The sequence below is a fragment of the Engraulis encrasicolus genome, chromosome 4 (assembly GCF_034702125.1).
Source record: "Engraulis encrasicolus isolate BLACKSEA-1 chromosome 4, IST_EnEncr_1.0, whole genome shotgun sequence".
Lineage (NCBI taxonomy): Eukaryota > Metazoa > Chordata > Actinopteri > Clupeiformes > Engraulidae > Engraulis > Engraulis encrasicolus.
The window spans coordinates 4,364,992-4,379,247 of NC_085860.1; the positions used below are offsets into that span (position 1 = coordinate 4,364,992).

General features: G+C 43.1%; 1 protein-coding gene across 1 annotated transcript in view; it reads right to left on the minus strand.

Moving 5' to 3' along the window:
- The window catches only part of hcn4l (hyperpolarization activated cyclic nucleotide-gated potassium channel 4l), a 44,295-nt gene that overhangs the window by 22,828 nt on the left and 7,211 nt on the right, over positions 1-14,256 (minus strand). The window contains exons 2-3 of the mRNA XM_063196339.1: positions 2,548-2,784; positions 1,841-2,027 (exon numbers count right to left, since the gene is read on the minus strand). Of these exons, the coding sequence (XP_063052409.1) occupies positions 1,841-2,027; positions 2,548-2,784 (424 nt within the window). The remainder of the gene's footprint in view (positions 1-1,840; positions 2,028-2,547; positions 2,785-14,256) is intronic.

Here is a 14,256-nt window from a genome sequence, read left to right on the forward strand (position 1 = left end):
TGCGAGTGAGAAAGCAAGTTCTGCCTGGGGACAGGTGAACAGAGAATAAATGCTGTGTTCTACACCAAGTACCAGATTCGTTGTCCTGAAATTCCACCGAATGACTGCTGAGCAGAGAATCAGGTGCAGGTGATTAATTAGCTGTGCCTATATAAATGGCCATGTGGGTACTTTGCTCCTAAATGTGCGTTACACCCCTTTATGGGTGAAAACAAACCGAATGTCTCATCAACTTACATGCTACATCGGCTTGTCTGAATAAACACAGTCCATGCTTCAGCCGCGGCTGTTTGGGTCTATTATTTGAACAGCTGGCAACACAACACGTTTTCAGCATATTGCGCGTGAACAACACTAGTCTACAGGACCGTATCTTTCGTTCATTAAACCTCAACACCACCAATTGACTTGCATGGGTTGTTTTCCCCCACAAATGGGCGTAACGCACATGGAAAACGTCACGCCGTTCATGAGTATCATTTCCTTCCTATTCCAACAAATGACGGTTGAGCGGAGAATAGAATGCAGGTGGTTAATCGTCAAATGTCAAATTTCATTACGCTTCTCCTGAACTTTTGTTTTTAAACAAAATGGGCATATACTCAAGTGCAGCATAGGCATGCAAACTTCAGTGTGTGTCTTTGAGGGCCCACTTGCCTACTTATGAAATAGTACGTTGATGACCTGAAACCGTGCAACATGTGCTTACTGCCGTTACAACTGTGATTTCCAGACAGTATTCGAGATACCCAAGTGCGTGTAAACGTATTCCCTGAGAGAGCAGTATCTGCATAACTGAAACTCTCTCTCTATCAAGTACTAGCATATGCCAGTGAAACATGTGCATACACATGCACACATACGTACATTACATTGCACTTAGCTGACGATTTCCTTTATTCAAAGCGACTTACAACTATTATTTTTCAGGTATTGGTTACAGTCCCTGGAGCAATGTGGGTTTAGGTGCCTTACTCAAGGGCACTTCAGCCATGGATGGAGATGTAGGGAGAGGTCAGGGGGAATTCGAACCGGCAACCCCTAGATTGAAAGACCAACTCTCTAACCACTAGGCCACAGCTGCCCTCATACACACAGCTGCCCACATACACACAAACACACACACGTAAACACACATCCCTACACACACACACACACACACATGCGCGCGCACACGCACGCACTCACGCACGCACGCACTCACGCACGCACGCATGCACACACACACATACACACACACATACACACACATACAACAGATGTGAGAGGCCTTTCTAAGCCACTGGACATGCACACACACACACATACACACACACACACACACACACACACACACACACACACACACACACACACACACACACACACACACACACACACACACACACACACACACACACACACGCTCACACGGACACACACACCAGCAGCAAAAGCCCTATTCTAAGCCACTGGACTTAATCCCGTAATGCCGCAGAGTATAGTCTATGTGTAGTGTATTAGAGTGCAGTGCACACACATATATACAAACACACACACATGCACGCATGCATACACGCATGCACGCACGCACACACACACAAACACGCACACACACGCACACACACACACACACACACACACACACACACACACACACACACACACACACACACACACACACACACACACACATACACACGCACACACACACACACACACACACAAACACACGCACACACACACGCACACACACACACACATACACACACACTAACACACAACACACACACTCACCCACATATACAGCACACCCACACCCACATACTGTATATACGCACAGTCCCACCCACACACGCACCTCCTCCCATTGGTGGATGTAGCGTATGAGGCGCGAGAGGCGCAGCAGCCGCAGCAGGCTGAGGATCTTCATGAAGCGCACGATGCGGAGCGCACGCGCCGTCTTGTAGAAGTCCGTGTCGATGCGCGTCTCCACGATCAGGAAGATGTAGTCCACGGGGATGGAGGAGATGAAGTCCACGGCAAACCTGTGAGACGCCATCAACGAGTACTCATTCAACAGTTTATTTGGGCAGGGTCAGGTAGAGAAAACATAGAAGAAGGCTATCTAGGACAGTCATCTGATGCAGCAGGTTTTGATGGTGTTGTTTGATAAGGTAATTGATAGGCTGAAACGTCTGTCTCTCATGCTAACCCAGTAGATTAAAACATTACAACCGAATTACACCCATGAGTGCGGCTTTTTTACTAAACATGAACTTTGCTGTTTGCTCGCGTACGAAAAGACATTATAAGAAACAGTTGGGAGTTGAGCGCACTTTCTAAAAAAAAAGAAGATATGTTTGGCCTACATGGATTGATGTATTAAGTAGAAGTATGAGTACTCTACGGGTAATTACAAAAACTGATCTACGGGTAATTACAACACTATGCATGATCTTACATTGTTTATGTACCAGTTATTCCACTGTATCTAATTCAGTGGACAGCCTCACAGAGTATGTAAGCCTTCATATTATACACCTCTATGCGGACCCTCATACGAACCAGCTGCGCAAGTAGCGTCGCTTGATCTCCCGCGGTTCCAGAATGATCTCTGTGCTGTCTTCCTTGACCACGCCCGTGCGGAAGTTGAGTACCAGGTCCACTAGGAAGAAGGTGTCCGAGACCACGTTGAAGACGATCCAGGCTGGCGTGTGCTCGTCCTTGAAGAAGGTGATGCCCACCGGAATGATGATCAGGTTGCCCACCATCAGCAGCAGCATGATCAGGTCCCAGTAGAACCTGCCGGTAAGGAGAACCGAGAACCAACATTACACACACAGAACACAGAACACCTTCAGCGGTCAAGAGCAATGCAAGTACTTTCTGAGCTCCAGAGAACTTCACTGACTTTGTCTTGAAGCAATCAATTTTGAGCAGCCCCAACGGCCCTGGGTAGAGGCATGTTCAAAGCAGTGACGTGGTTGCAAATGTTTGGTTTAAACTTCGGCACAGCCTTTTCTGGCCTCGACCAGTAGCAAACTAAGGGATGTGGGTCAACTATGCCATTTGAGAAACATGAATTGTTATGCCCTAGGTCAGACCAAGTCTCGAAGAGATTTGAAAGTCAATGATAATCAGGCTAAGTAGAAACTGCAACCCACAAAGGAGAACCAATAAGCTGGGGATTACACATGAAACAGACATTAAGAACACATGTCATGATCAGGTGCCAGTACAGGCTGCCTGAGAGGTTAAACCAAACGGAGCCCACAAGACAGAGGACACAAACACAGATATGATGGAAACATCAGCAGCCTGATCAGGTCGCAGCAGAACGTTCTGTAATAACACAAGGACAGAGGGTGAAAAGGACACATGTTGGCCCTGCCGTGGCCTAACGGTATGGCACTGAGTTACTATGCTGGTGACCCAGGTTCGATTCTGGCCCGCATCATTTACCAATCCTTCCCCGTCTCTCTCTCCCAGCTCATTTCCTGTCTCTCCTCCTCTGTCCTGTCAGAAATAAAGGCAAAAAGGACGCATGTTGAAGTTGAAGTTCCTGACCCTTAGCAACAGCATGATCCGGTGAGGACTCGATACTGTAGAACCGGAGAGGTTACAACAACTGAGGCTACACATGAATAACACAGGACAGAATACAGAACACAACTACCGTCAGCATGTCGTCCCAGTAGAACCTGCCAGTAAGAACCACAGTACAGAACTGAGCACACACAGACATGGAACCACGACACACAGAATCAGGTCCCACTAGAACCTGCCAGACCATTAACAGAGGTAACACATGAAACACACAGTACAGAGCACATCAACACAGAGCACACAGACATGGTGTAACCGCTAGCAGCATAATCACAGTAGATCCTGACCACCAGAAAAGTCTACAGCAGTTCTGTCAAACATAAAGGCCAGGGTCCGGATGTGGCCCGCCAGATGGTTTGATCAGGCGTCTGACATGCAGAAAAAAATATATTAATAAAAAAAGTGCAAAAAAGAAGCACATTCATGAATTGACTTGGTACTGTCGAGTATTTCTGTGTTTTAATGTTGACAATACTGCAGTAATGCCACTAATAATACTGTAACAGGATACCTACTTTAGGTTGCTATACTGTAAGAAGAACTGCAATTTTGATACTGCAGGGTAAGGTTTTTTTTACAGCTTGCACATTTAGTTTAGGCAGGATGTTTAATTTCTCCATAAAGCTCCCATGTGACTTTTGTGTGGGGATTTGCAAAAGTAAACCAGTTGCTTGCATTTGATTTGAAATCCATTGGCCTGTGAATAAATACATACTGTATGTAACGCTCACTGATGTTTGTAATCAGTGGTTGAGCAGTGGTTGTAGCTTGCTGAAAGAAAAATCATGATATATTCGCACACAATACAAACACTGATCGCTGCCCGGATCAAGCACAAGGTCTTTATCCTTGCCTACAAAAACGCTGCAGGAACGGCTCCATCTTATTTGAAGAACATGCTAAGGCCTTATGTTCCTGGAAGAGAACTACGCTCCTCGAACACAAACCGCCTGCTGGCCCGCTCTAGGTGATGCCACCCAGGTGAAAAAGTGGTTCAATTTAGTACAATAAAAGCATGACTGAAGTGTACTTAGCATGTTAAAAGTGCACTCGTGCTTTTTGTGCTAAGAAAAAGTATGTTTACAGTATGCTTATTTAAAGTGTACTTAAAATTAGATGTAATTAAGTTGCTCTCAAAGAAAGTACACTTAGCGAACCATACTTCAAGTGGACTTCGAAGATGTTTGGCTAAAGTGTATTTAGAGGAATATACTAATAGTGTTCTAATAGTGAACTTACTAAAAGTGTATTTTTTAATAGCATATTGCAATTGTACTTTTTTAAAGTGCAATATGATTACACTTCACCCAAATGTCTTCGAAGTGTGATTTTCTATAGTGCGCTTTAAAGTAAATCGTTTTAACATATTGCAAGTACACTTTTTCTAAGTGCACCATGATTGTACTTCACCCAAATATCTTCAAAGTGTGCTTACACAAAGTAAATTTACCCATCATGCACCATCATGCATGTCCCATCATGCAATGCACTTCTTGGAGCTAAATTTCTCAAACAGAAAGCCATTAATCTTGAAGGAATATTTTTGGTTTGTTATATTCTGTGTTTATTGTAGGGGTTTTTAAAATTTAAAGTGGTACACAAAAAATGACCATGTTCCCACCGTCATTATGATGGTCACGTATATGTAGGCTCACACTTCCCACAATATCATGGCGGGAGGTAAGTTGGAACTAGGTGTTCAAACAAAGAATAGAGGGACACCATTAGTGATCAATTCAAGTGATCCACTGCAGGAAGGTGGAACAAGATTAAAATAAAGTGATATGTGTATCTGAAATCTCTGTAACAATGCAATGATAGTAAATGTCGGTCGTGCTAGGCATGCATACTGTATCACTACTGTGACATGTGGCTGTGTGTAATGTACAAGCTCTGAGGACCAGCATGGATTGTAGTATTACATTTATATTATTTCATGTACTTGGGAGTGTACTGTAAATATACTTCAAGCATACCTGTTATATATTTACAATACTTAATATGATATACTTTTTACAGACTTAAAATGTTCCAATGTAGTCCAAAGAAGCATAAAGTTAATATACTTTTATTGAACTTCTAGTAACAATAAAATGTTATAGAAGTGTACTCAAGCACACTCTTAATGCCATACGAATGCATGAAAAGCGTGTTTGGAGCATACTTTCAAAAGTATGCTTGTAGTGCACTTAAAGTTGTCCAAAAGCGGTGCCAATTTAGCATCCTCAGTGTGCTGCAAGTGTGCTGAAGTACTGCTTTAGTAGTGCTTCAGCGCACTAATAGTACAATGAAGCGCACTTTAAATCGCCGAAAATAGTACACTTTGTACTAAGTACGGTCAAAAAAAGTACACTTTAAGTATATGGGTTTTTCACCTGGGCAGTCAAGACTGTTCTCTGTCATTGTCCCTCAGTGGTGGACCAATCTCCCAGAGGCAGCAAGACTATAGGCACATCTCTCAGCCTCCAGGAAGTAAGTAAGAAGACTCTTCTCTTACGGTAGGCTACTATCTTATCTACTGCACTAATGCTTGTCCCAGTCCTGGGCCAGACTCTAGTATGGCATGATGTGTATGTGTGTGTACTCTACTTAAACCTGTGCTAATAAACTTGAAAAAAACCTATCCCTACTTAGCATCTGCACTTGTTGTTCTGTATATTTCCTGTGCACTTTGTATCTGCTAGTGATGTTGGCTATGATTATGTCCTCGACTGTAAGTCGCTTTGGTTAAAAAGCATCTGCTAAATGCAATGTAAGGTAATGTAATGTAAACATGCAAAAGCACACGGATGAAACAACATGGTACATGGAATACCCGTAAATGGCTGTGTCTGGTATACTGTAGCCATCTCATTTTAATCTAATCAGTGTGTTTATACAGTAATGTGAGTGATTAGAGATATAGAGTATCAGTCAGGATTAAACATGAAGATGGTTGATTCCATCCTCTGAGCCAACAGGGCACAACATTTCCAAGTAGCAATGTCATCAGTAGGCTAGTAGAATAACATCCCATTCATATACTGAGCATCAGGCATGGCGTGGAAACAGGAACATTCTGGTGTGTTTGCATGTCTGAAACAATGTGTCCAGGTCTGTGTTTCACATCCGACAGTCTGAGTGCACATGTGTTTATTCCATTGATTTAAACGTATAAGTGTCCGGCACTGCATGAAAAGCTTATCTGTCATATCTGTAGAATGTGTGATTGTGCCATTCATTTCAATGGGACACAGCTCTCAGCTCACTGGACATCACACAGAAAGAAGAGATTTCAGTTCTCTTTCCAAGTTTCCAAAGTGGATTTGGCCTAGGCACGATGTGAATACAAATCTTGTGTGGTGTGGAAGAAATAATCTGTTCTCATGCACTCCACTTTTCCGCACACAGAAATTTCTTCACACTTTTCTAGACAGAATAAAATCAGATAAATCTGTGTCCCCTGTCCCCACAGACAATGTCAATGGACTATAGCCACTCATTGCTAGATGTACGCTGACCATAGGTGTAGACTCAGTCAGAGTAGAGAGTAGTGTCATTTTTTAGTGCTTTATTTCCAGAGTGTATGCTGTCGATTCAAAACTTTTATCATTTTCATGAACATTTACCACCAACTAACTGTACTTTGGTCAGACCAGTAAAAAATATGAATTCATTGCTTAGTAAATACTCATGAAAAGATCACATTTTGAATGGACGTCCTGTGAAAATAAATTACTAAAAGTACACACACTACCTTTCAATCTAAAATATAAATGTAGGCAGCACATTGACATGGAAGAATGAGCTAGCACGCAATCACAACGCACATACACATAGGGCCTACCCCAAGTACTCTCTAGCCCCAGAGAAAATTTTAAGCTTATGTTCCTTGCTCTAGAATTACCCACCACAGTCATGGGCAAGTGGTCATAGGGAGCCAGAATGGGTTTGGGTTTATAGCCAGAATGTTGCCAGTTTCATTTCCAACAACACACTGCCAGGGGAGTAATAACCAGTGCTGTCCACCATCCTCCTCCTTGACGGAGGTAGCTAGTGCATGGTATACCCCCGTCCCTTAACTGCTCCCTTGGGCTGTCCCCCTTGAAATGTGCTGTGCCACAATGTCATAATGGCCATATCAGCCCCAGCGGCCCAGCGGGACTTTCAGTTTAGCCTCATCTGTGGCTGTGGGAAGAGTGCGACGAAGTATACATCCCAGCTGTCGGGGTCAGGGATCAAACTGACCTTCCTTTAGAAACAAAACTGTATTCCACAGAGGAGGATAGTAGGCCTACAGTAGTTCAATAGCAACTAGGGCTGCACAACATATCAAAAAATGTATCGAAATCGCGATATCAAGAGTGGCGATACTATGTGTATCGCGAAAAATGATTTAATTATTGCGAACATGTAAAACAGTTCTGTCAATCACTTGCTGAATGTCAACAAATACGCAAATGACCAAACTCAAAGCCACGTCCCCCACACAGACCGACAAATTAGAGACAAGAAAAACACTCGGCTATATTTCGTTTAAATATCGTTATCGAGGTATTGCATGCTATTATCGAGTATCAAAGTTTTTTTTTTCTGATATCGTGCAGCCCTAATAGCAATCACTAAGCATTACAGTATGAGTAGACAGGTCTACATGGATAGGCTGTGACTCCAAGACAACACCACTCGTGCTCTCAGTACGCTACATCATACTAGTGTATTGATTTAGGCTACTACTAATTCTACTACTAGTGCTACCAGTGGGATATTCAGAAATGACATCTTTTGCTTCACAGTAAAGAAGAAGGATCACTGCACACTGGTGGACTTAATTTTGCTGCTTTTTATTTAGGTGAACAACGCGCAAAATCAAGTCCACTCCACTAACTGCACTTCACCAGCACCTGGAACCTGGCTGTGCATAGGAGTTTCAGATCTTTGACATCTTTTGCTCGTTCACTGATTTGTTCAATGGCGCAGGTGAGTTAAGTCAGTATAAGTATAGCCTGGAGGTCATCTGCCCTCCTGTGTTAATGGACAATTGTTATGACCCCTGTCTGTCTCTTTCAGTCGGTGCTCATTTTAAACTAATCTCATGTGCCACAAATGAACCCAACTACATTTGTGCGCACTCTGCGTGTGTTCTTCCTGAAGGGGAAATGAGCTGCCCCAGACAGAGCGATGCAGGCTTCTGGCCAGAGAGGGATGAGTCAGCCCAGGCTGCCTTCATAGTGTCAGCCCCTGTAATGGCAGGGCGGTGGGGGTGGGGTGGGGTGGTGCGGTGTGGTGTGGTGTGGTCCCAGGCTTACGGGAGGGGGAAAAGAGCATTATTTACAGAGTGTCACAGAGTGTGAGCTTATACGCTGTGCCCGTTTCAGATGATCAGGGACTTTGCTGGTGACCTTTGACCCCTGCCAGCTGCTGCAGGAGAAGTGTTCACGGGAACGGGAGCTGCTTTCGTGCAATAACCCGCTGTGACAATGCGGCCTTGTGCTTGGTGTTTGCCTGGTCGTAGAAATGTCAATGAATGTCTTTTTCTTTTCCATTTATTCCTTACACTATACTGCAAAAAATCCTGTTAAACCATTTTTTGGGAAAAGGTACTGTCAGCCTATAAAAACCTAATGTCTTAGCCTCTGAAGCACATAAAAACATGAAATTGCATTTAAAACTAAGACCCTCATCTTGCATTAGACCTTGTTCATTGTGCTACACAGCATCCATCATATGGGTCAAACTGTCTTATAATGCAAAATCATAAAAACACGCTAATTACGAATTTCCTAGATTAATCACGATCAAAAAATATTTTCACTGCCCCAATTGTTTCATACATATAACCAGAATTGTCCTCATAAACAGTACCGCTACAATTTAAAAGTCCTGGTAGCCCCGTGGGACACAAACAACTGAATTTTGTGTAGAATATTATTTAAAATGACAAAATGAAATATAACCAGGAATGTATTGTATAAAGGATGAGAAAATAAAACTGAATTCTAATACTTGTGCAAAAAGCAACAGCGTGAAGCTTAGGTGGGCCTACAGATTTTTGGCCAGAAATACCAGCCTGTCAACATGTTCTGGCTTCAAGGATGCCCACATATTGCCCCCACGACTAAATCATCACAGCCACGATTTATACACTAGTCATAGCGGCCAAAATCGTGATTGTCGATCTATCTCAATTTATTGAGCAGTGTTGTAGTTGTAGTTTTGTCTCTACCGTTTTCTTTATAGAGCTGTTGCTGGCCTGTGATCTGCTCATCAGACATCTTGCTGTGGAAATCACGACAGTTCTAGCTAGTGGCATGTAAGTGTTTATAAATATCTTTAAACCCAGAAAGTGGAAACAATATTGTGTATGAACCTCAAAGGCTGCTGTAGCCCTCTTACTTTGACCATAGAGATAAAGAACCGAAGTTGCAATAGCCTACCTACTCTGGCCACAATCCCACATAGTCTTCACATCTCGCCGTGACAATAAGGCATTTTACAATTAAGGCAGCCATCTTGACAACAAAGATGTGCTTTGAACACCAAGATGAAGTTTTATAACACGTCGAAGCCTACCAAGCAAATTTGTTGGAATGCGTGGTTGAGCACACAGGGCAGTAATTTGCTTGGAGTGATTCGGCTGCACCTCACCGCATTGGGTTTGGAAAGTCAAACAAAGGGCCGGATGTCGTAAGCAACTTGCCGGTGCCAATAATAAGAAATGGTTTAAGGCAACATAATTACACCATTGTCAGTTATACCATTCCTGCTAATTGTATGTAGATGTAGACATAAGTAATCTTCAGTTTCCAAGACCCTTGTTTTAGGTAGCCAATTTAAGAATGAGTGACCATATGAATCTCCTATTTTTTTTCTTGGAAAGGCTCTGAGGGCCACATGAAATGGCTGAGTGGGCCGCATGTGGCCCCCGGGCCTGAGTTTGCCCACGTCTGCACTAGTCAATGAACACATGGTTTGATACAAGCCTCCAAGCAACCTGACACACCCCTTTTTTCTTGATGCAAGCCTCGAGATCTGGCTTCCAACGTAACATCACCACAAACACCTCCTATATCCACAGAAAATATACGGATTTTGTATTATGAATGCTATTTCTAAAGTTGCTTTACCAGACAATGTATAATCGATTTGTTTTTGGAGGTTTCCATATCATATTTCATACAAAACTGCACAACTTGGCCTTTCCAACGATGATAGCATGTGTCTCTGTCACCAGCTTACCTCCCAGCAATTTGACTTAGAATTAATCTGCGGAAACCACTGGACATTTTTGTCATATAAATGTTCAGTGTTAAAAAATATAACTCCTGGTCTAGTTCCTCACACTCCAGTCAAGAACGGACTTTGGATACAGGGTAAAACATTCAAAGTCCAAAAGAACAAGTGCTGCTGCTTCGAATTAAACACTTCTGACTAACAGGACCTACGTGAATGAGAACCAACACAGACAATCAATCCCATCTGACATCAGCTGTTACACTGTATTTTAAACTGCATCTACGGTAGGCATAGGATGGCACTCTGGCCAATCACAGTGATGAGCTTGTTTGCCATAAGCAGCCTTGTCATCCTCTGGATAGTGACTGAATTCTAGGACTGTGAATTTGGGTTTCATGGGTTGTGGATGGACTGGACTGTATCATTCATATTTAATTTGTATTTCAATGCTGTATGCATACGTATGTACAGCACCTTCAACACTGTTGTAGCCTACATCTAGATATCTTGGCGAAAACATTGCAAAGGGAACATCATGCTGTGTCCTCATCATCAATGAGAAAATATTCAGGAGTACGAGGGAGGGAGAAAATGAAAATGTAGAAGAGAACAAGAGAGGGGGGGGGCAGAGAGAGAGAGAGAAGAGAACAACAAAGACACCACAATAGGAAGCTGAGAACGAGTGACACATCAGGAAAAAAATGAAGAGTTTTGTTGCAAAACGACGTATCCACCATTTTTGACTTTTGCATTTTATTAACGGAAATGACTGTTCAGAAGTTCTATCACCTATGTGTGAATTCTTGTCATTCAAATATTTTGAGAACATACTTTTTAAACCGAGGTAAAATTTTGCAATGCAATGCAATGGAATGTCCAAAACAAAAATGTCAATTTCCCAAAATGGATATACTACGACATTTTGCAATGAATATCTTCAAATGTAGTTGGAACCGAGTGGAAGAGCAAGAAGAAGTGCACAAAAGAGCTAGAGAAATGAGAGTCCAGGAGAAAGAGAGATATGCCCACTCCACATCAGCCATTAATTACTCTACCAGTCCCATGGATGACAGACGGTTGGGGCTTTCATTCATCTCTGTACCAGTGACACGGATGGGATGGGGTGGGGGGTGGTGGGGTGGGGTGGGGGGAGGGGTTTGACATTGAGCTGCTCAACAAGCGGGACGCTCTGTACCGTTTCACTGAGCTGACCTGCGTGCATGCGTGCTAGGCAGTTTGTATGTGTGTTTTGTGCACGCACACATGAGAGTGTGTCTGGGTATGGGTGTGTGTGTGTATGCGTTATGTGCGTACAGTCCGCCTGTGTGTGTTTGTGTATCTGTCTGTATGTGCGTATGTGGGTGTAGCCGGCCGCCACAAGGCTTGCTGTACCAGCCAGCAGAGGCTGTAAACCTGAGAACATCTGCTCCCTCATGCAACACGTGTAGATCAGTCCCACAGTCCAGCTGTGAACCCATTTACAGTTACATCACCACCGGCGACCCCATCACATACACGCACGCACGCACGCACGCACGTACGCACGCACGCACGCACGCACGCACGCACGCACGCACGCACACGCGCACACACACACACACACACATAGTTCTCGAGTTCAGGGGAAATGAAGGAGAATGTGGAAGAACAGCCACCCCCTCGAAAATTCACCTCAACAATAAGGTTCACCCTCCATCCACTCAATACTATATTCTGAGAATATAGGTCCAAATAGATTTAGTGTTCAAATCAACTCGTGGAATGTTGCATTAACACTTACATTAGCATGTACATACAGTTACATTAGCACTATTTCAATTTATTTTATTATTAATTTAACACTAAAACCGAACGGGACCACAGTCTCTCTAAACTATACTAGTGCTGAAGCTATGCACTTTTTACTGTGTATGTACCAACACACACCATTCACAAACATCCACAACATAAGCTACGCAAAAAAGAATGCCATGGGCATGGAAGCCCACACTAAAATCTTCGCCCGAGTTTGGGAACTCATGCACAGAACCAAGAGGGAACTCAAGACGTGTTATTAAACAAACAGAAGCTTGTAATTTGTTTACAGACCCACCATGTCGACACCAGATGCGAAACCAGCTTTCCATCAAATATTTAAAAATGTTTAGCTCGCCCTCCCCTATGAATCCACAAAATGGATAGATGGCACCCAGACTAAATCTTACTCGTGACATACTGTAGTCTGGCAATAGTCAGACTACACACACCATCCATACCACAGCACACAGTAAACCACTTCAACACACACACACACACACACACACACACACACACACACACACACACACACACACACACACACACACACACACACACACACACACACACACACACACAGATGCATTACTGTCACACCTACACTGACACAGACACACGACCCTTAGCCAACCACAGACACACATAAAGATAGAAATATGTAGAAATCAATAGATTTTAATTCCAATTGGGCCACTAAATGGTTTTTGAGCATTGATTGGGCTGGAAATCATCTGTCACATCTGGCATCACTGAGCGTGTTGTGTGGGCGTAAGCCAGGCTTACCAGTTTCATAACTCTCTACACACTGATCCGAACCCTATAATGTTAACGCCCACCCACTCATGCTAACATTAACACCATGCTGGCCCTCTCCCCACAAACTTGCCCAAGCTCCCAAACTCATGCCCTTACCTCACCGTCTAATGTTCAATTGACAGTTTTTTTTCCTCGATTGTTCACACACCATAGCCAGTACTTAAAGCACAATGACCACATCTCATTCATGCATCAACCACCTGAACCAATTTTGCTGAACCATAAGTACGGTCCTGCTTTACACTAGCACCTGGTTTACAATTTCTACATGGTTTTCAATTGTATTTGGATGTATAATTTTAAACATATCCATTTGGGTCTTTTGTTTACATGTCAACAGACTTTTAGCTCCCTTGAACGGATATTTTTTAAGCTGGTGTTTTTTTTTTTAAACGCACCTGTCACAATGGTGATCCACATGCCATGTAGGCCTAAATGGGATCAAAATATGTGAATAGATAAAAAAATATCCATTTTCAAAAATATCCTCATTCATAGGCGTAGCAAAGGCCTGAAATTGCAGATATACAACTTTTTTCTTGTTACACTTAACACCGGTTACACTTAACTTGACGCCGGCGTCATACGTATAACATAACAGTGTCATAACAGTGTCATAACGGTAGGGACACATACATTTGCGAACTTTGCCATTCATTCCTATGAGAGAGGCGAAGGCAAGCGAAAGCAAGCGAACAAGAGCAAAGCGAAGCGAAATTATTAAAGAAAGTTTAATGTTATGCAAATGAGGAGCGAATTCGCCTGCCGCGGCCCAATCAAATCAACAACATAACTGTTCCATTCCATTTGATTCGCCGCGACGACCTGATGACGGTTGGA